At 35.9% G+C, this 22,177-nt stretch overlaps 1 protein-coding gene across 6 annotated transcripts in view; it reads left to right on the top strand.

The window, feature by feature from the left end:
• The window catches only part of TMEM232 (transmembrane protein 232), a 211,669-nt gene that overhangs the window by 18,198 nt on the left and 171,294 nt on the right, over positions 1–22,177 (top strand). For 5 of the 6 annotated variants that reach the window (XM_049647699.1, XM_049647700.1, XM_049647703.1 and 2 more), the window contains 4 exons: positions 5,155–5,290; positions 16,867–16,978; positions 18,312–18,417; positions 20,724–20,881. In XM_049647699.1, the coding sequence (XP_049503656.1) occupies positions 5,172–5,290; positions 16,867–16,978; positions 18,312–18,417; positions 20,724–20,881 (495 nt within the window). In that variant the 5' untranslated portion in view covers positions 5,155–5,171. Of the gene's footprint in view, positions 1–5,154; positions 5,291–16,866; positions 16,979–18,311; positions 18,418–20,723; positions 20,882–22,177 lie in introns of those variants that run through there. The other variant, XM_049647704.1, reaches the window with a different exon arrangement.

Below are 22,177 nucleotides of genomic sequence, written 5' to 3'. Positions count from 1 at the left end.
GAACTGTGAGATCATGACCTGAGCCGAAGTCAGCTGCTTAACCGACTGAGCCACCCAGGTGCCCCTGTATTAGCAATTTTAAAAGTAGTTTTTAAGTGTTCTGTTTATCCTTTTGGTTATCATAATGTTAGATATTATGTCTGTTTTGAGGTTGATTAAATGATTAGAGAAAATCTTATATTTCATATTTGTCTATCTATATGTCCTCGTGACTTTTTAATTAAATCTATGTAAGTTTGAATCAAAGCTTTAAAACGTGATATTATAAAAAAAACTTCAATCATGCAGAAAAGTTGGGAGATTAGTAAATGAATCCTCATTTACTTTTAGCTCAGATTTAACAATTATCAGTTAAGTTCATACATTGTGATGTGTTAGTTATATAACATTTTTATGCCTAACGTGTTTATTACTTAATGCATTTATATGATTAGTTAGAAGAATATTATAAAAAGAACAAATAGTAAGTAATGAATATTATTCTTCACTTAGATAGTAATGACCCCTTAACAGGAGATACTACTCTAATCCCTATTCATAGATGAGGAAACTAAGGTAGTTTAATTAATTTGCGGTTAAGTAATTTGCGCAGTGACGGAGTTGTAATCTGTGCTGGAGCCAGAATTTAAAGCAAGCTGTTGATTCCTGCACGTGCATGGTTCCCTGCTACACCACATAGGAGTGAGAGAAGGAGACCTTACAGAAGTAAGGTGATAAGCCAAGGGAGGAAGTGTCATGATAAATGAAAAAAGAAGACACTTATTTCTAGAAGGGGTGGTAGGCAGAGTCAGTTACTATAGAGGGATCAGGTGAGATCAGTACTAAAAAACGCTTAGTGGGATTGTTCACCTGGAAATCATTGTCAGCCTTGGGAAGATTATCTCAGTGCCAGGACAACAGAAACTAGGTTCCAGATACTGCATTTTCTGCACTGAAATAAATTCAAGGGTAAATATAACTTAATATAAAAATCATATCTGATATAAGCTAAAGGTAAAATCACACTTTTTGCCTGCTTCAGACAAATATGCAAGGTAAATCTGTGGAATTTACTTAAATTATTGGAAACCATCCCTGGAAAGTGGTAGAGAAAATATGAGTTATTGTAGCCCATCTTCTATGGTGGAGAGCTGTCTAAATGAAGAAAATTAGAGCAAGTGAAGAGGTCTGTCTAAGAAGTAGTTGCTGTCAAAAATGATTTTTTTTTTCATTTCAGTATTTGAAGGAAGTCTTTATTTAAAAATTCAATCTTTAAGATCATTTTTATTCACTTAAGATTTTGTTTTCATTTCAATCCACAAATTCAGTCAGCACCATGTGTTTGGGTACTATAGAGAAAACAAGGATATTTAAATTTTAAAGATCTATTTAACTTATAATAAAAAGCCGATTTAAAATTTACATCATGTTTTGCTGATTCAGGGCAAAATGGCTATTTCTTGACAATGATGTAAAAGTAAAATAATCCAATTTAACAAGGCCATTCTAATCTCTTTGCATTTAATTATTGTGATTTCCCAGCAGCGTAAAAGAAATGTGTCTTGTATTTGATAGCAGAAAAAGAAAAATTTTTGTTCTCATATTTTCTGTTCTTGTTTTAAGGTAGTCTGGTGTTAATAAAGAGCATGATATATGCCTCTATCTGTCCCTTTTCATTCAATTCACCAGTCAACATCCCTGCATGTAACTGTCCTGAGAAGGAATAAAATGGTACAAACGATTCCCCTAGTAGGTTCTAGTAAATGGTTCAACAAAACCCTTCATCAAATAGTGTGTTAGAACCTGGGTGTGTTGTCTCCAGTAGTGGTTAGTACGCGTAACTCTAGTTATATTAATATAATGCAAAAAGGCCCAACTGTACACACAATAATAGTAACAACAACAACAACAACTCCTTGTTGATAGCTTCAGGTTTGGGATTCTACTGAGAATTTGATGAAGAATATTCTTATGAAAAAACTAAAAATTTTGTTACAGTTGATACCATTTTTGGATTTTCTATTTTGAGATATCTTTGGGGGGAGGGGAGTTTTCCTTGTTTATTTACCCCATTGAGGATTTAATCCTAACATCACAATGGGAAAAATTTTTGAAGGTATTCATCATTTCTTTTCAGAAACTTGAGTTTATTTGGTTGTTTTAGTCAAAAGCAATCCTAACTAATAAAATACACTGGGGAGTCATGTCTCTCTTTTACATGTTTAAAAAAATTTTTTTAACATTTATTCATTTTTGAGAGTGAGAGAGACGGAGTGTGAGTGGAGGAGGGGCAGAGAGAGTGAGAGATACAGAATCAGAAGCAGGCTGCAGGCTCTGAGCTGTCAGCACAGAGCCCGACACGGGGCCTGAGCTCACAAACCATGAGATCATGACCTGAGCTGAAGTCGGATGCTCAACCGACTGAGCCACCCAGGTGCCCCCATATGTCTCTCTTCTATATCACAATGCTATTCAAATAGTATTTGAATAACAAACTAGTGTTGATTAAGCCCTGGCACTGTTACTCTCAAGGTAGGTAGATACTCCCAACATAAGGCAGAAATAGAGAGTAAGAATATAGAAACTTCTCTAGCAATTTGACATTTTCAACCCATCCAATCTGGGAGAGTCTCATCAGCTGTATTTTAGAACTTGCATGTTGAGCAGACAGCTCAGACACTTACCACTAGTACCAGCAGATGTGTGGGATCAATGATTAAGAGAAAATTTCTAAAACAGTCTCCAACTTCTTGAAATCTCAAAAAAATATGACTAACTGTAGTCAATCCTGTGAAGTATATCACAAGATGGCTAAGAGCTTAACACATGCAAACAAAGATCAGTTTGCTTTCAGTTTCCCTTCAGTTATTTTTCTTCTTAAGTGGCCTGTATTTTTTCCTTTCTATTAATTTGGAATTAAATTTTTAAAATGAATTTATCTTAGAGTATGACTGACTCAAATTTGTGTTTCTAAACTCTATTTCTGAAATATGTAATGTTTTATGAATGATGGGTTTCTTTTTGTCTTAAAGACTGCCTTTAGTGGGGTTCCTGGGTGGCTCAGTCTGTTGTGTGTCCTACTTTGGCTCAGGTCATAATCTCATGGTTCGTGGGTTTGAGCATGGCCTAGAGCCTGCTTTGGATTCTGTGTCTCTCTCTGCTCCTCCCCTGCTCATGCTCTGTCTCTCTCTCTCTCTCAAAAATAAAATAAACATTAAAAAAATAAAAAAAAGAATTTGTCTTAGTGTAATTAAACATCTTCATATTTTTACATGACTCACAATAGATACTTGCCAAATATAATACCAACATAGTGAATTTCCAACATTTGTTGCTACATTTATCTAATTAACTGTTTTGAACATCCCTATGTCTTTATTATTGTTGTTCAGTGCTTATGTGCACTTTATCACGCATCATTAATAATTGTTTGTAGCTATTTTATGGAGTTCCTTTTAAGGTGGAAGTACCCAATGTGGAGACAATGTGCTGTTGTTAACTTTAAAAAATTAAACTCCTAAGTATATTAGTCCTGTTTAGGAATAACTTGTATTTTAAAGTTAGGGCCACTCTAAATGACATCCCTATATATAGCCAGTATGGCTGCTGACTTAAAAATACATTTGTAGCGTGCCTGAGTGTCTCAGTCTGTTAAGGATCTGACTCTGGGTTTTGGCTCAGGTCATGATCTCATGGTTTATGAGATGGAGTCCCACTTGGGGCTCTGCACTGACAGCATGGAGCCTGCTTGCAATTCTCTCTGTCCCTCTCTCTATGCCCTTTCCCCTGCTCACACTCCCTCTTTCTCTCTTTCTCAAAATAAATAAATAAACTTAAAAATACATTTGATTTACACTCTAATGGATATAGATTCTTAGAAGCAGAACTTGCTATAACCAATAGCAATAGGTAATAATGTTGTGTGTTTATAATCCATTTTGTGCTGGATATTTTCCCATTGCTCTTCCAGATCCACTTTCTACCCTTCTTCACTCTGCCTTACACCTTCTCTGGCTTCTAGTTTGGCTTAGCTAATGGGAAGCACAGGTGGGTGATTGGAGTGGAGGACAGGAGAGTGAGATCAAAGTTCCTATTCTCCAGGATCCCTCTTAGCAGGCAGCCTCAGATTGGTTGCATGTCTAGACCAAAGGCCAATGTTTTCTATTAAGCACCACTCTCCAAAGCTATTCTTTCTGGGTCCCTCTTCTTCTCAGTTCTGACAGTGGTGTGTCACCTCCTTCTTCCAGACCCCGAGAATGGCACCATCTTGGGTTTTATTTTATTGTATGTTTTTTATTTCAATAACTCTACATGTCTTTTGAGTCTCTTTATTCATTTACTCCATTTGAGTGTGCCATCTGCTTCCTGCCAGAACCTTGACTAATATAATGATCAGTTTTAAAAATTAGCTAGCTTAAAAATGAAGTGCAAAACAATTCAATGTAAAACTTGACTACCTATTTCATTACTTCATTTGCTATTTAAATGCTCTACCAAACAAAAATAGTATGTTCTAATTTGGGTCATACACTCATAAAATGTATTCAGATGTACTTAAAAAGGAAAATACATCTGGATTTGAGAGCAAGCAGGGAAAACATAATCTAAATGCTAAAAAGACAGAGGACAGAAAAATTTGCAAGTAATTTTAAGAAATAGAAAGCATAGTGATCTAATAATGATCACAAGCCTGTACAGAAAGCTTCCTATAGGCCATGCTCAATTCTAAGCAATCTACATTTATGCACCTGTTTATTTCCTACAGCAACCCTGTAAGGAGGTAGTATTCCCATTGTACAAGTGCAGAAACTGAGGCACAGAGCAGTAAAGTAAATCAGTTTGATTGTATCCTCTGAACTATGATGCCATGATCTTCCAATGGTTTTGCTGATAAAACAGCTGAAGTATAATGAAAGCTAAATATTATATGAAAGAATAAGTTTTAAATAGTAACATAATAGAAAGCACATGGGTTTTCAATTCAAAGTTGGGTTTGATTCCTGGGTCTGACATTTTAAATTAAATTTAAATTCTTCCTTAATGTAATTTCTTTCTTCAGCCTGATTTTCTTTCTTACCACCCTTTTCCCCACAAATCATGAATTTGCATGTAATGTATTATTTGGTACTGTGAGTGCATTTGTATTTTAATACAAAGTTTAATATTTCTGTTTAGGTTTATGATCTGTGACTATGCCTGTCAACAAATCACCCATGATTAGTAAATTAGCAGTGATATCTTCCTCTTATCATGAAAAACTCTTGACGTTGAATTTTCAAAATTTAAGGAAAAGAAGGAGTAATAAATCAAAGTAAGTTTGAAAAAGTTTTCATGTTATTAAACTAGCAGACCCATATGCTTTGTAGAATTTAGAAAGTACAAATGGTTATGAATAATTTTTTAAAAATCACCTATAATTCTATAACTAAGGATAAAAATATTAAGGTTTACTATTTTGTAAATAAATGGATTCATAATTTGCAATGATCATATATTTCTAAAATTTTGAATTGTATACTTTTTGTTTAAAATAAGCATTTTTCCTATAAACATATATGTCTGCTAAGTTGCCATAATAATCTATGAAGTGCAAAAGAGAAAGTATTTAATAACTACTATATTGTGAAGCACTTCAGTTATTTCTATGTGCTTTCCTATTTCAAATTAAGCCAAGAGAAAATTTATTTCTGCATTTCAAATTATTTCCTTGGGGTAAAGTTTCTAAAATGAAGTCACTAGATCAAAGCTTGTTGATAATTTAAAAATTGTGTGTGATTTTAAGAAAATTTTAAAAACTTGAGAGTAAAGAGAATTATAGAATACATAATAAAACTTGCATGGTGACATATGGTTACATTTGTTTCAAATACTTTTCTTTAATAAAGAATAGATCAACAAACAGATAAACTTGAAAATCTTTGGCCACGTGCCCTCCCAACTAAAATAATTATGCTAGATATCACTTCAGTTCATTTTTTGATTTTAATATACATGAATATAAAGTTGCATTTTCCAGATAAATAAAAATGTAGTTATACTTAACTCATTTATCTCTGGTTGGTTTCTTAAGTCAGTGTTATGTTTTTAATTCAATCCGTACTGATAATTGTTTTATTATTGATAATTATTTCTTCATTCCTTGTTTTCCCCTCAGCAGATTAATGTCCTTCTACTCATAGCTTCTATTATTGCTATTGAGAAGTTAGGTGAAATTTGGTGCTATTTCTTTCATATTAATCTGTGTTCCTCCACTTATATGCTTTCAAAATTTTCTTGTCTTCCACTTTCTGCAGTTTACTATGGTGTGTCCGAATGTAATTTTAAACAATTATTCTGCTTGGATCTCTCAAACCTTTTAAATCTGTGGGCTGTATCATAATTCTTAAAAAATTATCTGATATTGTTTCTTTAGAAATTACCTTGACAACTCATTTTCTCTTTTCTTTCCTTCTGGGAGTCTTGACTACATGTATATTAGACCATCTCATTGTATATTTCACCTTTCACTCTTTAGTCTGTATTTTCCTTTTTTTGGTCTCTTTTTACTGTAGTGTTTGGAACAATTTATTCTGATATGTGATCTGTTTTCCACGTGACTACTTCTCTTGTTACCATATTTACCAATTGAGTTTTAAAATCTGCCTGGAGTATAAATCTGCGTTGAGACTGATCTCAGCAGCATGCACGCGCGCGTGCACACACACACACACGCGCGCACACACACACACACACACACACACTTTTTTTTTTTCCTTTCTCTTTCTTTCTCTGCTGAGCACCAAGGCAGCCTTCTTTACATATCCCTGGAGTTGGAGAGAAAGGATTGGGATTAGTTCTGATTGCTTTTACCTCAGGTATTTAGTTAGACAATGTGAAGGGAGTCCAAGTTTTCTGTACCTTGGAAGCTCTGGGTTTTTCGTACTGCACAGTCACTTAGAAAACATACTTGGTCTTCTCTCCATGACCCCTTGTACCAAGGGAAACCAGATTCTGTTCCTGGCACAAACTGTTTGAGATGAAGCAGAGAACTGTCTTGTATGAAGGGACATCACTTTTGTTTTCCTTCTTAGGTGTTACATGAATTACCATATGCCTCATATTGTATTTGTTTCACTTATTCTTCCTTAGAAACATGAATTTTTGCAGGCCTAGTGTGGATTCTGTTAGAGACACATTTAGGGCTGCATGTAAATCTTTCAAATGAGGTACTGAAGTCTATTCTGGACCAAAGAGAAAAATCACACAATCTTACAATGGATTACTGGTTCAGAGTATTACTATTTTGTCACAATTTTCTTTTATAACTAAGATTATTTTATTGTGTATAGTCTGTTTTGCTTTTTCTACTTCATCTCAGAGATGGTGAAGACCAGAAGATTTTGAAGACTTACACCAAATATATACATTTATTTTAGGTGACTGGAAAGAATTAAAGGGAATGTAAATCTTACATTAGGAAGATTTAGTCAAGCTATTAGATTATTTTACATCTTTTTCATAGAAATATTTTTTATATCTGGAAGGCCAGAGTCTTCAGTTTCCTAAAATGTTAATAAGCCTCCAATTTTTTCTTTTTATTAATTTATTTGACACTTTTGTAGATAGTAACATGTGCTGTACAGATACATGCTCTAAATATTTAAAAATACTATACATGTACCTATCTATATAATATTTCTGATTTAAAAAATTTTTTTTAACATTTTATTTATTTTTGAGACAGGGAGAGACAGAGCATGAACAGGGGAGGGTCAGAGAGAGGGAGACACAGAATCCAAAACAGGCTCCAGGCTCTGAGCTATCAGCACAGAGCCCGACACGGGACTCGAACTCATGGACCGCGAGATCATGACCTGAGCTGAAGTAGGCCGCCCAACCAACTGAGCCACCCAGGAGCCCCTAATATTTCTGATTTTTATAAGTATACATTCATAATACAATTTAGCTTTATAATATGGGCTCTAAATATGTGTTGTCAGCAGCAAGAAGAAACTTTTGTAGACTTAACATTTATATTCTGATCATTTGTTTATTTTGTCTATAGGCTTTGTTTTTCATTTATCTGAATTATTATAAGCCTTTAAGTAAAATTCTAAATTTTAATTAGGCCTGTTAATTTTAGCCTGAGACCTATATATTGTAGCATTTGAGGATGACTATAGATGATTTAGCCAAAAATATGGTGACAGGATCTGGATGGCCATAAAGAGCATGAACCCATGTAATTATGTATTAAATGTAGCTTTTTTTAGAATGTATTACCCCTATTCTTCACAGAGCTAGAACAAATAATCCTAAATTTGTATGGAACCAGAAATGACCCCAAGCCAAAGCAATCTTGAAAAAGAAAACCAAAGCGGGGGCATCACAATCCCAGACTTCAAGCTATACCACAAAGCTGTAATCGTCAAGACAGTATGGTACTGGCACAAGAACAGACACTCAGATCAATGGAACAGAATAGAGAACCCAGAAATGGACCCACAATCGTATGGCCAACTAATCTTTGACAAAGCAGGAAAGAATATCCAATGGAATAAAGACAGTCTCTTTAGCAAATGGTGCTGGGAAAACTGGACAGCGACATGCAGAAGAATGAACCTGGACCACTTTCTTACACCATGCACACAAACTCAAAATGGATGAAAGACCTAAATGTAAGACAGGAAGCCATCAAAATCCTCAAGGAGAAAGCAGGCAAAAACCTCTTTGATCTCGCCCGCAGCAACTTCTTACTCAACATGTCTCCGGAGGCAAGGGAAACAAAAGCAAAAATGAACTACTGGGACCTCATCAAAATAGGAAACTTCTGCACAGTGAAGGAAACAATCAGCACAACTAAAAGGCAACCAACAGAATGGGAGAAGATATTTGCAAATGACATATCAGATAAAGGGTTAGTATCCAAAATCTATAAAGAACTGCTCAGACTCAACACCCAAAAAACAAATAATCCAGTGAAGAAATGGGCAAAAGACATGAGTAGACACTTCTCCAAAGAAGACATCCAGATGGCCAACCGACACATGAAAGAATGCTCAACATCACTCATCATCAGGGAAATACAAATCAAAACCACAATGAGATACCACCTTACACCTGTCAGAGTGGCTAACATTAACAACTCAGGCAACAACAGATGTTGGCGAGGATGAGGAGAAAGAGGATCTCTTTTGCATTATTGGTGGGAATGCAACGTGGTGCAGCCAATCTGGAAAACAGTATGGAGGTTCCTCAAAACATTAAAACTAGAACTACCCTACGACCCAGCAATTGTACTACTAGGTATTTATCCAAGTGATACAAGTGTGCTGTTTCGAAGGGACACATGCACCCCTGTGTTTATAGCAGCACTATCAATAATAGCCAAAGTATGGAAAGAGCCCAAATGTCTATCAATGGATGAATAGATAAGGAAGATGTGGTATATATATATATATATATATATATATATATATATATGTAATGGAGTATTACTCAGCAGTCAAAAAGAATGAAATCTTGACAGTTGCAACTACATGGATGGAACTGGAGGGTATTATGCTAAGCGAAATTAGTCAGAGAAAGACAAATATCATATGACTTCACTCATATGAGGACTTTAAGAGACAAAACAGATGAACATAAGGGAAGAGCAACAAAAATAATATAAAAACAGGGAGTGGGACAAAACATAAGAGACTCTTAAATATGGAGAAAAAACAGGTTATTGGAGGGGTTGTGGGAGGGGGGATGTGCTAAATGGGTAAGGGGCATTAAGGAATCTACTCCTGAAATCATTGTTTCACTATATGCTAACTAATTTGGATGTAAATTAAAAAAAAAAAAAAAAAAAAGAATGTATTACCCCAAATGAGAGGTTAGTAGCTACTGATGAGGATGTCTGTAGAGGGTACATAAAGTCTTGCAAAATCTTAGAAACCACAGACCTCTTATACTTAGGCTTATACCACTGTCTTAGCCCAAGTCACTAGAAGGTAGAATATGAGAAGAGGATTAGAATTCTAATACTTTATGTAAGGTATGCAAGGTCAATTCACTAAAGGTGGAAAAAAAAGGGAAATGAGACAGGAAACCTTGATGCATTACCTCCTGGAGCACTAAATCGCATCTTGGCATAATGAGACACAGGAGAGACATGTCCATATTTGGCATATGGGACTTTTTAAGACTGCTTTCAAGGAGAAGCCACATCTCACAATAGTCCACAGAATGGAGAAATGAGGAGGGTTATTCATATCATCTGTTCCTTTTTGTCTAGCATTTTCCTTCATCAAGATTCACCCCGTAGGTGCTAACTTACCATACTTCCATCTTGTGTCACTCAGAAGGTGGCTACTCCAAATGTAGAAGAGGAGAGGCAGCTCAGTGTTTGGCCATGGAGATCATGCAGGCAGAAGTCAAGTGAATCTGAGACTCTGCACAATATTTATGGTCAAAACAGGCACTAATCATGGATACTTTATAAGCTTTGTGTGCTTGAATTTTGCGGAATGTTTTCAGACATCAGAATTTTCTTATCCCTAAACTCAACTCAGTATCAGTGTTTCACTAGTGACACTACTGTCTTAAAGATTTCCACTCACTTTCTAAATATTAACTCTAGTGGTCTCTTTGTCCTTAGTTTTGATTCCCTGCAGATGTATGTTTGGTCATCGTCTTATTCTACATTCTGTTCTTTGCTGTCTCAGTCTAGAATTGCTTGTTTGCATGGAACAGACACAACATCAAATTAACTTAGGCAAAAGGAAAATGTAAGGGAAGGATACAGGGTTGTCTGGTGGAACCTGAGAGCAGAAGGCATAGCCAGGCGTCATTCATTCATTCATTCAGTACTTATTATGTTCTTTAATTGATACAAGAGATAAAATGGTCAACTTGACAGATGTAGTCTGCATCTATACTAGACTAGAAACATGAAAAAGATAGCGGCTCTGGCTATACATTAGTAAATAATCTAACAAACATTGATTGGGTGCTCCAATGGTGAGCAAGTAGCTTTCTGTTTTGGGGTGCTTTGTTGTCTTGAATGGCCTCTCAGCAAAAGTCACCTCTTGGCTCTACAAGACTCTAACATTTCTGTTCCGCTCTAACATCAACTAATTAAAGTATCAGGTAATTATTTAAAATCCCTGTAGAGAGGATTAGAGTGGCCTAACTTGATTCAGACAGGTGATGTGACCCAATCAGCTACAGTCAGGGAGGTAGGATCATATGATACTAATATAGAAGCTGGACCTACTGATTCAGTAGGGACTATAAGTAATGGACAAATTCTCAGAGCAGGAATTTATACCCCAAATTATACACATATTTGAATTCCATTGTAGTGCTCCCCTGAATCTCCTTTTATTATATTCACTGTCTCTTCTTTTCTTCTTGCCTCTAACTATGGAATTTGTCCAAAGATCTCCCTAGACTCTTTTTTTTTCCTCAGTACTCTTCCTCTTGAAATTTTGTGGCTTTGAATATCAGTGATAGTAGTTGAATCTGAAATCTTCATTTCCATATCCTATCCACTTCCTGATACCTGCCTCACAAGTCTGGATCATAGACCTCTCCACTTGGATGCCTCACAGGTAAATCATAATCAGTTGTCCGGAACCGCACAGATCATCTACCCTTATTCCTCCAGCTTATTGTCCTAATGTCAGCTCTCTACTACTGATTGTGTAGGCTCAAAGCCTTGAGATTATCTTACCTCCACTCTCACAATTCTTCTCACATCCTATTAGTCATCAAGCCCTCTTTCATATTCATTTACTCTTCCTCGTTTGTATTGCCCAAACTGTAGTTCAGACCTTTTTTACTTCTTACCTACATTGTTGAAATAGTTGCTGAGTGGCTTCCCAACAGTGACTCCTCATTTAAAACTATTCAACATATGACTTTGAGTTTAGACATCCTAAAGTACAGTGTAATCTCATAATTCTTCTGCACAACAGTTCCTTTTTATTTATTAAATAAAACTTAAAAACCTGTGCGTAACGTAGAATTAGTGCCCACTGCAACTAAGAATATCATAAATAGCAATGCCATTTAAATAAAAATAAAATTTATTTCTCTGAATGTAGTCAGTCCAGAGCTGGTATGGTGATCTGGAACCTAGGTTCCATCCGTCTGCTCTGCCGCACATGGCTTACACATAAGGCCATCTCATGGGTTTATCGTGGCTGCTGAAGCTCCACTTATCACAGTCATGCTTCATGCAGCAGGATAAAGGGCAGAAGGGTCTGTTCCCCCTTTTTAGTAAACTTCCCAGAACTACTATCTGAATTTTACTTACATTTTACTGGCTGAAACATAGACACACAGGCATATCTAACTGCAAGAAAGAATCTTTTTGTAAGAAAATGAGAACAGACACCAATGTAGGAAGCTATAAATCTCTGCCACAGACCACCTTTCAATGCCATTTATGTTTGTCCTCAACCCAGAATTTCCATCTTCATTTCCTACCTTGATTTTAAGCATTCTGTCTGTTTATGCTGGGTTAAATTCTTTATTTTTTCTCTTTGTTCCCATTTGCAATAGTTAGGGTAAATTGGAAACAATTATAGAAAGAGGCCACTAATTTCAGTGGCTCAGGTAAGATAGAAATGTATTTATCTGACATAAAAAGTCAGTGGGTCTAGGCTGACAGGACAGCCCTGCTTTTAGTGAGAAAACTCAGGACCCTCATTATCTCACAGGGTGTTGTACTCATCTGCCTAATCAAAGCTGATTCAGCGCTATATTTGTGTTCCAGTCCACCAGAGGGAAAAAAGGTATAATTCTAGAGAAAATGGTGTGCCTTCAAGTTAGAGGTGACCTGAAATTTGCATATATTACATTTGCTCACATCCCATTAGCTTGGCCATATGCCCACATCTAGCTGCCAGAAAGACTGGGAAGTATAGAGTAGCTAGGTGATCATGTGCCAAAGAAAAGTCAGATAAAGAATTTTGAAAGGACAGCTGCTATTCTGTCACATTCCAGTTCCTTTGTATTCAAGTTACAGTTTAAGTGCCATTTCTGCAAAGAAGCTTTTTCTGGATCTTTAACCCAAAACGGTAATGCTTATAACTAACAGTTATCCAGCACTTGATATATACTGGGAACCAGACTGCAATGATACTTTTAAAAATTCTACAAGATGTCCTCATTTCCACAGATGAAAAATGATAGTTCACACAGATTAAGTGATTAAACCAAGATTACAGGACTAGGAATTTATTTCTACTTCTAAACTCTCACAGGATTTCATTTCCTTTTTTTTTTTTAATGTTTATTTTTGAGAGGGGGGGAAGAGAGAGAGAGAGGGAGGGAGAGAATGCAAGCAGGGGAGGGGCAAAGAGACGGTGGAGGGGCGGGGGGAGACAGAGGATCCGAAGCAGTCTCTGCACTGACAACAGAGAGCCTGATGCAGGGCTCAAACTCACGAACTGTGAGATCATGAGCCAAAGTTGGATGCTTAACCAACTGAGCCACCCAGGTGCCCCTCCTTTATTTATTTTTCTTAGTACATCTTTTTGTTGCATCTCACTTCTTTCCCACATTGGGAACTTTCTGAGGCCAAGTCTGATTCCTCTTCTAGCCCTCACTGTATATAGCAAAATACTTTGTATGTAGGAGACTTCCCTTAAATATTTACTGAACAAATGAATTGTCAGCTAAAATAATTCTGAATTCACAGGTAACATAAATAGTTTAGGTAGGGTATTCATGCCAAGTATATTTTCTGTATATGTAAAATTAGAATGATCTTTATTTACTTCCTTTGCATACGACTGCACTTATATACTTATAATAGATTACATTTATCTTTGAAGAAATTAGAATGTGGGAAGAAGCTGGAGTGTGGGAAGCTAAAGCATATTTTATTTTCAAATGCCTATATTTACTCTTTTCTTTTTTAAATTTATTTACTCAAATTTCAGTTGTTAACATACAATATAGTGTTGGTTTCAAGTATAGAACCCAGTGATTCATCACTTACATATAGTATGGGGATAGATAAATTAGAATAGTGTGTACCTGTTAAATATCAGGCCATGTACAAGGATTTTTTTAAATTATGGCATCAGGGGTGCCTGGGTTACTCAGTCCCTTAAGCATCTGACTTTGGTTTAGGTCATGATCTCATGGTTTGTGAGTTTGAGCCCCATGTTGGGCTCTGTGCTGACAGCTCAGAGCCTGGAGCCTGCTTCAGATTCTGTGTCTCCTTCTTTCTCAGCCCCTCCCCACTTGTGCTGTGTCTCTCTCTGTCTCTCAAATAAAAATATAAAAAAATTTAAAAAAATAAAATTATGGCATCAGTTTGGGTGGACAAAATTATACAGGAAGTAATGGGAGATGTCAATCAATAAAGGAATTGTTGCATTTGTGTATATCCATATTACTGCATATTAGCATCATTTGAACTTGAGGCATGTCTAATAAATTTAATGAAGAAAGAATGCTACAGTGCTATATACATGGTTCCATTTATTTATTTATTTAAAAAAATTTTTTTTAATGTTTATTTATTTTTGAGACAGAGAGAGACAGAGCATGAACGGGGGAGGGTCAGAGAGAGAGGGAGACACAAAATCTGAAACAGGCTCCAGGCTCTGAGCCATCAGCACAGAGCCTGACGTGGGGCTCAAACCCACGGACCGCGAGATCATGACCTGAGCCGAAGTCGGCCGTTTAACCGACTGAGCCACCCAGGCGCCCCTGGTTCCATTTATTTAAATATAATTATTTATAGGTCTGTTTATGTTTGTGAACATTGAGAAAGGTATGCAAGGATACGCACTAAACCATTGATCTTGGCTATTTCTGATGGGTATGACTGGAGGCAGTAATGTTGGGAGTCTAAGTGTGTTAACTTTTTCTTATGCATCCCTTCATGTTTGGTTTGTTATGAAAAGCACTGATATGTTCATATTTTAAAAAATATAATTTCTAATGAAATTTATAAAAAATTAACTGCATAAAGGGGATACCTTCTTGAAATTCCCATAGCACTTAGTACACATGTGAAGATTAAAGCTATTTTGGAGTCTTCATGTGGATCAAAGATATGTCATCCTGGATGACTATTGAGAAAGAGTTTTCAGCCAACCTTCACTGTATTTATCTAAGCAGATTGTCTCCGAGGTGGAGAGTGAAATAGAGAACACAAAATCAAGAATGGGAGTTACTCATTTCAGAATGCCAATGCTACCAGAGTGCTAAACCTGAACTCTTCCTCTATTTTACTGTAAGCTCCTTGAAGGCAGGGCTTTTTATTCCATCGTTGTATCCCCACTTCCAAGATTAACAGGAGATGGTCACTAAATGCCTACTGAATGAATGACTGAATAAATGCACATTTTAGGATGGCAGTTAAAGAGTTGGTTATTTCATTAGTTGTTCTTCACTGGGATATCTATATTTGGTTCTGGTTTATAGGACACCATGCCCTTACCTCTCCTCATCCTGTGATCATAAGGCACTGTCTTTACTTTTACATATGTCTGTCTCCTGAAAAGGCCTGTGACCACAAAGCAACTATTTCACGAAATTCTGAACATGGTAGTTCTTGAAAAATGTGTTTTTTTTTTCTTCCAGATCACTCCTTCTAATGTCATGACTCTAACAGTTATTTGGTCACACAAATAAAGAACTCATTGATTCTATCAGCTATTCATCATTTCTGATATCACTTTTGATCCCATGCTCATCTTAAATCTTATGGTATATCATTATAATCACTCTCCTCATTCTTTTGCATACACCCTCAACTTATTTTTCCCACTTCTCTTTGAAATGCTCATCTATTCTCTACGCACTCCCACAGGGGTTCCTTTTCATTGGCAAGACCTTAAATACCATATGTGTATTTAATGACTCAGTAATGACTCCAAAATTGATGTATCTCGCCTGAAGTTTTCACCTGAAATTTGAACTCCTATGTCTGATTGTCTGATTGCCTGTTCCATGTCCCCACCTGGATGGCTATGGTCATCTCGAACACGATATGTCCAGTATTGAATTTATTCTCTGCCCTCACCCCAAACCTGCTTCTCCAGCAATCTTCCCCATCTCAGAAAATTGCAGTTCCATTCTTCCAGTTATTCAGTTCAATCATGAATTCTTTTTTTTCCTCTCATGCCTAATTTCTAATTCTTCAGGCAGTCTTGTTGGAACTAATGTCAAAATATACCCATCATCCAAACTTTTCTCTTTACCGACATTGCTCTAATCTGATCTAAGCCACTGTTATCTCTCACCTAAGTATGCATGTGCCTCCTCCCTGGCTACCTCCCACCTTTCCACACTCCAGCTCTCAATATGACATTGGAATGATCCTATTAAAACTTAAGTTAAATCATGCCACTCCTCTAATCAAAACCCTGCAATAACTTCCCATCTCATCCAGAGTTAATCTGGCTACTTGTCACCTCTCTGACCTTACCACATACATCTTTCCTCCCTCGCTCATTTTACCGCAGCCACAGTTGGACTGATTCCACTTGTATGGAGGGAATAAAGGTTTAGCTTAAATTGAACCTACACTGATATATGTGAGGAGATAAACTAGTCTTCAACATAACTGGAGCTGTGCTGAGTTTTACCTATGAAGAAGGCATATACCAACAAGACTTCTGGCAACCATTTCAGAAACTTTTTTTTTTCAGAGACTACAAAATTCTTTGACATTATGAGAATTCTGTTTCTCAATCTAAGATCATGATTAGATCAGTCTAGGAGGTCTGTACACATATTTTCTTTTTATTTCACTGATTTCTATATGTGTGTATGAAACATTTTTATTAAGGTAAAGTACTTTTTTAAAAGAAAAGTGTTACACCCAGTCCCTGGTAGTCCCAAATTAAAATTTGGAACCGTTAGCTATAATTATTGATTTGTTTGGTTTAGGCCATCATTTTCAATCACAAAAGAATTCATCTTGAGATTCAATGAAACAAAAAATCCAAAAGAGAAGGAAGAATTGTTGGACCTAGCTAGAAAAAATATCCTCAGATGTAAGGTAATAGTACACTCTTTGATTACTTAATATATGGACTTTCTGTTCTAGTTGGTGGGTGGTTACATGTTCCAAAATACTGAAAGGAAAAATAAGAAATACTTTTTTAAAGTTATAAGTAAGCATAGTTAAAGATACTAATGCAAAATAAAGTTAAAGCTTATAGCCAAATAATTCAATGTCAAATAGATTTTTAGGTGGAGATTATCCATAAGTTAAAGGGAAATGTAGCTGTTGACACTTGACCAAGGGCTCGCCACAAAGTATGAAAGGCTGGAGAATAAATTTTTGATTATGAAAATTCCACTTTTTTCTAAAAAAAAGGTTGACTGAGATATGAAGTGTCCCAAAGAAGAAGATTTCCTAAACCTTCACTATACATGCCCAGAATACTCTATTCTTTCTGTGTAACAAACTATTCAGAATACTCTATTCTTTCTGTGTAACAAATTATTCACCTAACTTGTAGAAAAGAGATTCTTTAAGAGTGTGCCATTAATTTCCAGATTTTCAAACATATATCAAAACAGAACAAGAAGTGAAATAAGTCTTTGTTTTACTTTTCTTACATTAGATCCAGTTTGTTTGGAAGAAACTAATATACCTATGATTTTGCTTTAATACAAAAAAAATTCATGCACTAAAAGTTGCACAAAACTGAAGCATAAATTAAGCCATCTTTTTTGTTGTGGTGGTGGTTGTTATTTCTCAGTATTTCAGTTCACTGTTGCTCATATTTTTTAAAATTTTGAAAAAAGTTGATTAGAAAAATAATGTACTTCATGCCAAGAGGTGCTAGCAGATACATTCATCTGTGAGCTTCTCTCCAATTGGCCAGCTGCTCCCCAGGGCAGTCCTAGGAGTGGGACCATTAAGAAAAGACTGGTCATCTTGGTATATATCTCATGTTCATTAATTTCAGTCCATTCACAGTGAAGTAGCCAGGGTTTTCCAGCAAACTGGCTTCAAACTACTTTCTGTCGAACTGCATTTGTTCAATATACTTTTCCTTCTAGAATTGGAGATGCTTTCTCTTGGTGGGGAAATGAGATAGAAGTAATCCTTAGAAAGTACAGAATAAAAGAATTATTTCTAGCAAATAACCAATGACATAAGTGAGAATATTAGCAAACGTTCCTTACATTTTAGCATTAATAACAATTTACAGAAAATGTCAAAAAGTAAAAATAAGAAAAGCAAAACAAAAAGTTTTATACATCTCTGGTTGTAGAGCATAGCCTCCTAGAGTGACCTTCAGAGTATAATTAAATAAACACATAAATTTGTAAGAAGCTGTATATTTTGGTTTGCCTTTTTTCATGCTTTCCCATAACAGAGAAAACTGGGTCTCAAAACCTTGGGCTCTGGGAAGCATGTTCATCTTCCTACTGCATGGACGGAAGTAATATATCTGGCTCAATGCAAAGGAGAAATCCAAGATGGTATGTGCTCTAACTAAGCTATTTTTAGTTACCTCAGGTGTTTTCTAGATTAGCAGAGAAGGTATAATTTGTGAACTTTAACATTTGAAAACTATGCAGGAGCCAAGGAAAATTTGCCTTTCTGTATCAAAATATCTGGTGATGTTTCATTAGGAAAGCTCCTTTTGTAATTTTGAATTCATGAATTTGTTCAACATTTTATTTACAAAAGTGTTTTAGAAACTTTTGCTCTGGCTAATTAAAAAGTAATATAAAATGTCATTTAGTGATTTTGAATTACAATAGGCACTATAGAGAAACTTGTTTTGGACTTTTATAGTTCTTACTCATAAGACGTTAGCCAAATGGTTGTTTGTTTTTCACTTATTTTAAACAGCCATTTTACTCATTACCTTTTCATTTATCACTTCTCATTTATATGTCTCCTTTTAAACCATCCTCCAACCAATCTAAAAAAGAAATTAAAAAACACTATTTTTAAGGAGGTAAAATTCCTCCTATCGTTATCCTAAATTTTATGTGTATGCCTTTTACAATGAGTTTTGAAATGTTAACCATATGAGGTCAGAGAGTATTTTCCTATGTAAATTGGGTTTTGTAGTGCTATCGGGACTTTTCAAGCAACAGGAAGAGTAAGAACAATTTTGTATTTAACCTACCTATATGGCACTTCATCACAGTGCTATCCACAGCCTGACCTATACTAAATTTTTAAATGATATTGAAGTAAACAACCCTAGCTTATCAGCAACCAGCAGCTGCTTGCTTTTCTTTGTCCATTGAACCTGTTTTGTTCAGGTATCCTTCAGTCACGTGATTCAGAAGACTGGCGCTTCCCAGCCTGGGCATCTGGGGGAGGTCATAGTTGATCTAAACTAATCATGGCCATTCTCTTTTGCTTCCAAGTGATTACATGACCTGATTAGGAGTGGTCACGTGACCTGGTCCTGACCAGAGATATAAAAAATAGGTCTATTTGGAGTACTTTTTGTTGAATTGCTTTTGAAAAATATGCCTGGGGAGAAAGCACTTCTTCCCTTCTTGTACCTTTTGATTCCTCTGTAAATGAGTTGGTAAGAAAATAATGCATGGAGCTTGTGTGGTCATCACAGTTAGCATGTATATCAGAGAAACTGGAAGGTGAAAGAAAAATACATACCCAGGGCAGTTAGATGAGCCAGCCCTACAGTATTTCCAACTACGATCTTGGGAAATAATGAACATACTTATTTTGAAGACACGTCTTTATATTTCCTGTTACACACAGTCAAAAGCTTTTTCACTCATCAAGATATTGAACTCCAAATAAAAAACCTAAGTATGAATTTGTCTTACCAGCTCCACAGCCGAAAACCCTCCACACCTGTCTTGTCTCTTGTCTGCTCCTCATTCTATAGTCCGTCCACTTTCCATGCAGCGGTGACCATTCCAAAGCTGAAATCATTTCTAGTGCCTTTTGATTACACTTAAAATAAGCCCCAACTACAAGGTTCGTTATGCTCTGGCTCCTGGCTGCCTTCCCTACTTATTCATTCTGCTCCAGCTGTACTGTTCTCCTTCTTATTCCTTGGATGTGTCAGGGCTTTTTCTTCCTCAAGTCCCTGCATTTGCTGTTCTTTTCAGATATTTACATGACAGCTCTTCAAAATCTTTGTAATAATTTGAGGTGTAATTTCTCTGGGGCCTTAGCTTGATATTCTTCCTCACTCATCTCCCCTGGGTCTTACTTCCTCTGCCTTGATTTTCTAGTTTTTCACTCTTTATAGTACTTATCTTTAGCACTGTCTTCTGTTATCCAGTTCTGTCCCATTTCTCCACCATTATTTCTGTGGCCTGGCGATCTACTTTGTGTTGGCTGGAACAGCTGGAGCTCCTTGGGCATTTCTCTGTCTCTCTTCTATCTCTATCTCTGTAGTCTCTCTAGCTTAGTGACTTCTGAGTAATTAAGACTTCCTACGTGGCTGCTTAGGGTTCAAAAGCTAGCATCTTGAGAAAGAGATCAGAGTGGCAGCTGTATTGCCTTTTCTGATCTCGGTTTGAATATCATGCAGTGTCACTTCTGCTGCATTCTATTGGTTGAAGCAGTCACAAGACCTACTCAGGTTCAATAAATGAAATAAAAGGGGTGAAAAGGGGAAAGGGGTGTAGACTTCAACTCTTGATGGGAGGGGTGTCAAAGAATTTGTAAATATTTTAAAACCACAATCTGGCTTTGGTGACAGCAAATAGTTAATTGTAAGACTTAATTGTAGCATGCAAACAGCATTACTTATGAATTATGATGTTTCCACCTTTTAATATTTCAGAAGCTTTAAATATGCTTTATGCTTCCCTGGACCATGCTTCCTTTGATTATGATCATCTGCCTGCGTTATTTTTTGTTGCGGAATCAGTTTTATATAGACTCTGTTGTGATGCATTCCAAAAGGCATACTTATATTCAATTGAAATAAAGCTGGCAAAGGTATGTTTTAAAATATTTTTAATGTGTTTTAATTGCTACACATACTGCATGAGGTCACATGACACCTGTTTTAGGACCTAAACAGGCCATTTGGTTTCATTATGGAATATTCTTTTGTTTGTTAATTTATTTTAATCTTTTCTAAATGTGGATAATACATTATTACTTGATATCCAAATGGAGATAGTTTGAGGACATATAAGTTCACCAACTATGTAAGAAAATAATAATTAAAATCAAGTTTAATTTATGTCTAAATATATATAGCATTTTTCCTTTCTATTTTAAGAATTTTTAAATACCTCTTTCCATTTTAAAATGTTGACAACCTTAAATAGTTGCCCAATTTGAGAAGGTGAATTGTTCTCTCAGTATTCTGTGTCATTTAGAGCCATCAGATGGGAAACTATCTTCATGTGGTTCATGTTTCATAAGGTCCTGGATGTCATACGGGTCTACTCCCTGTGATGATGCTGGTTGCCTGTTGTAAAATTTATTAGTCAAAAACACTTAGCTTAACTGGTAGTTTTATTGCAAAGAAGATAAAAACTAGGAGAAAAAATTATTTTTTTTAATTTTTGAAGTTTATTTATTATTGAGAGACAGAGAAAGACAGAACATGAGCATAGGAGGGGCAGACACAGAATCTGAAGCAGGATCCAGGCTCTGAGCTGTCAGCACAGAGCCTGATGTGGGGCTCGAACTCACCGGCTGTGAGATCATGACCTGAGCCATAGTCGGACGCTTAACCGACTAAGCCACCCTGGCGCCTCTGGGAGAAAAAATTCTTAATAAATACATACTCTTAAAATATGACATTTTAAGAATTACTTGCAAAAATTATTATTACTTATTGCAAAAATAATTTCTTATTCAGTTTTGACTGTGAGCTGTAGAAATCAACCATGAAAATATTAATGAATTAGCCAGGGCATTTTTGGAAGATATGATGTTTCAGTCCTTAGAAATCAAACCTAGATCCTCTCAGACATGTTTGGGGGTAAAAGACTTAAAGAGACCAGGCGAGATTCAGAGAACACATAATAGAAATTGGATGTGCAAAGAATCGAAGCTTTGCATAGAAGGGCTGGGAGAAGAGAGACAAGATTTTACCAATGGCTGTCTTTGGGTGGTAATATTATGATGACTTTATCTTCTTTCTTTTTCCTCTGTTCCCAAAACTGTCCATTATGGAGATATAGAAAAGATTATATAATTATTGAAGAGATTTAAAAAGATATCTAAATCTGTACATATTTTATAATGGAAAAAGAATGGAAGGAGAAACATAGAGCA

This window comes from Panthera uncia, assembly GCF_023721935.1.
Source record: "Panthera uncia isolate 11264 chromosome A1 unlocalized genomic scaffold, Puncia_PCG_1.0 HiC_scaffold_17, whole genome shotgun sequence".
Taxonomy (NCBI): Eukaryota; Metazoa; Chordata; class Mammalia; order Carnivora; family Felidae; genus Panthera; species Panthera uncia.
The sequence above is the reverse complement of the archived record's forward strand: the minus strand, read 5'-3'. Positions and strand labels throughout refer to the sequence as shown.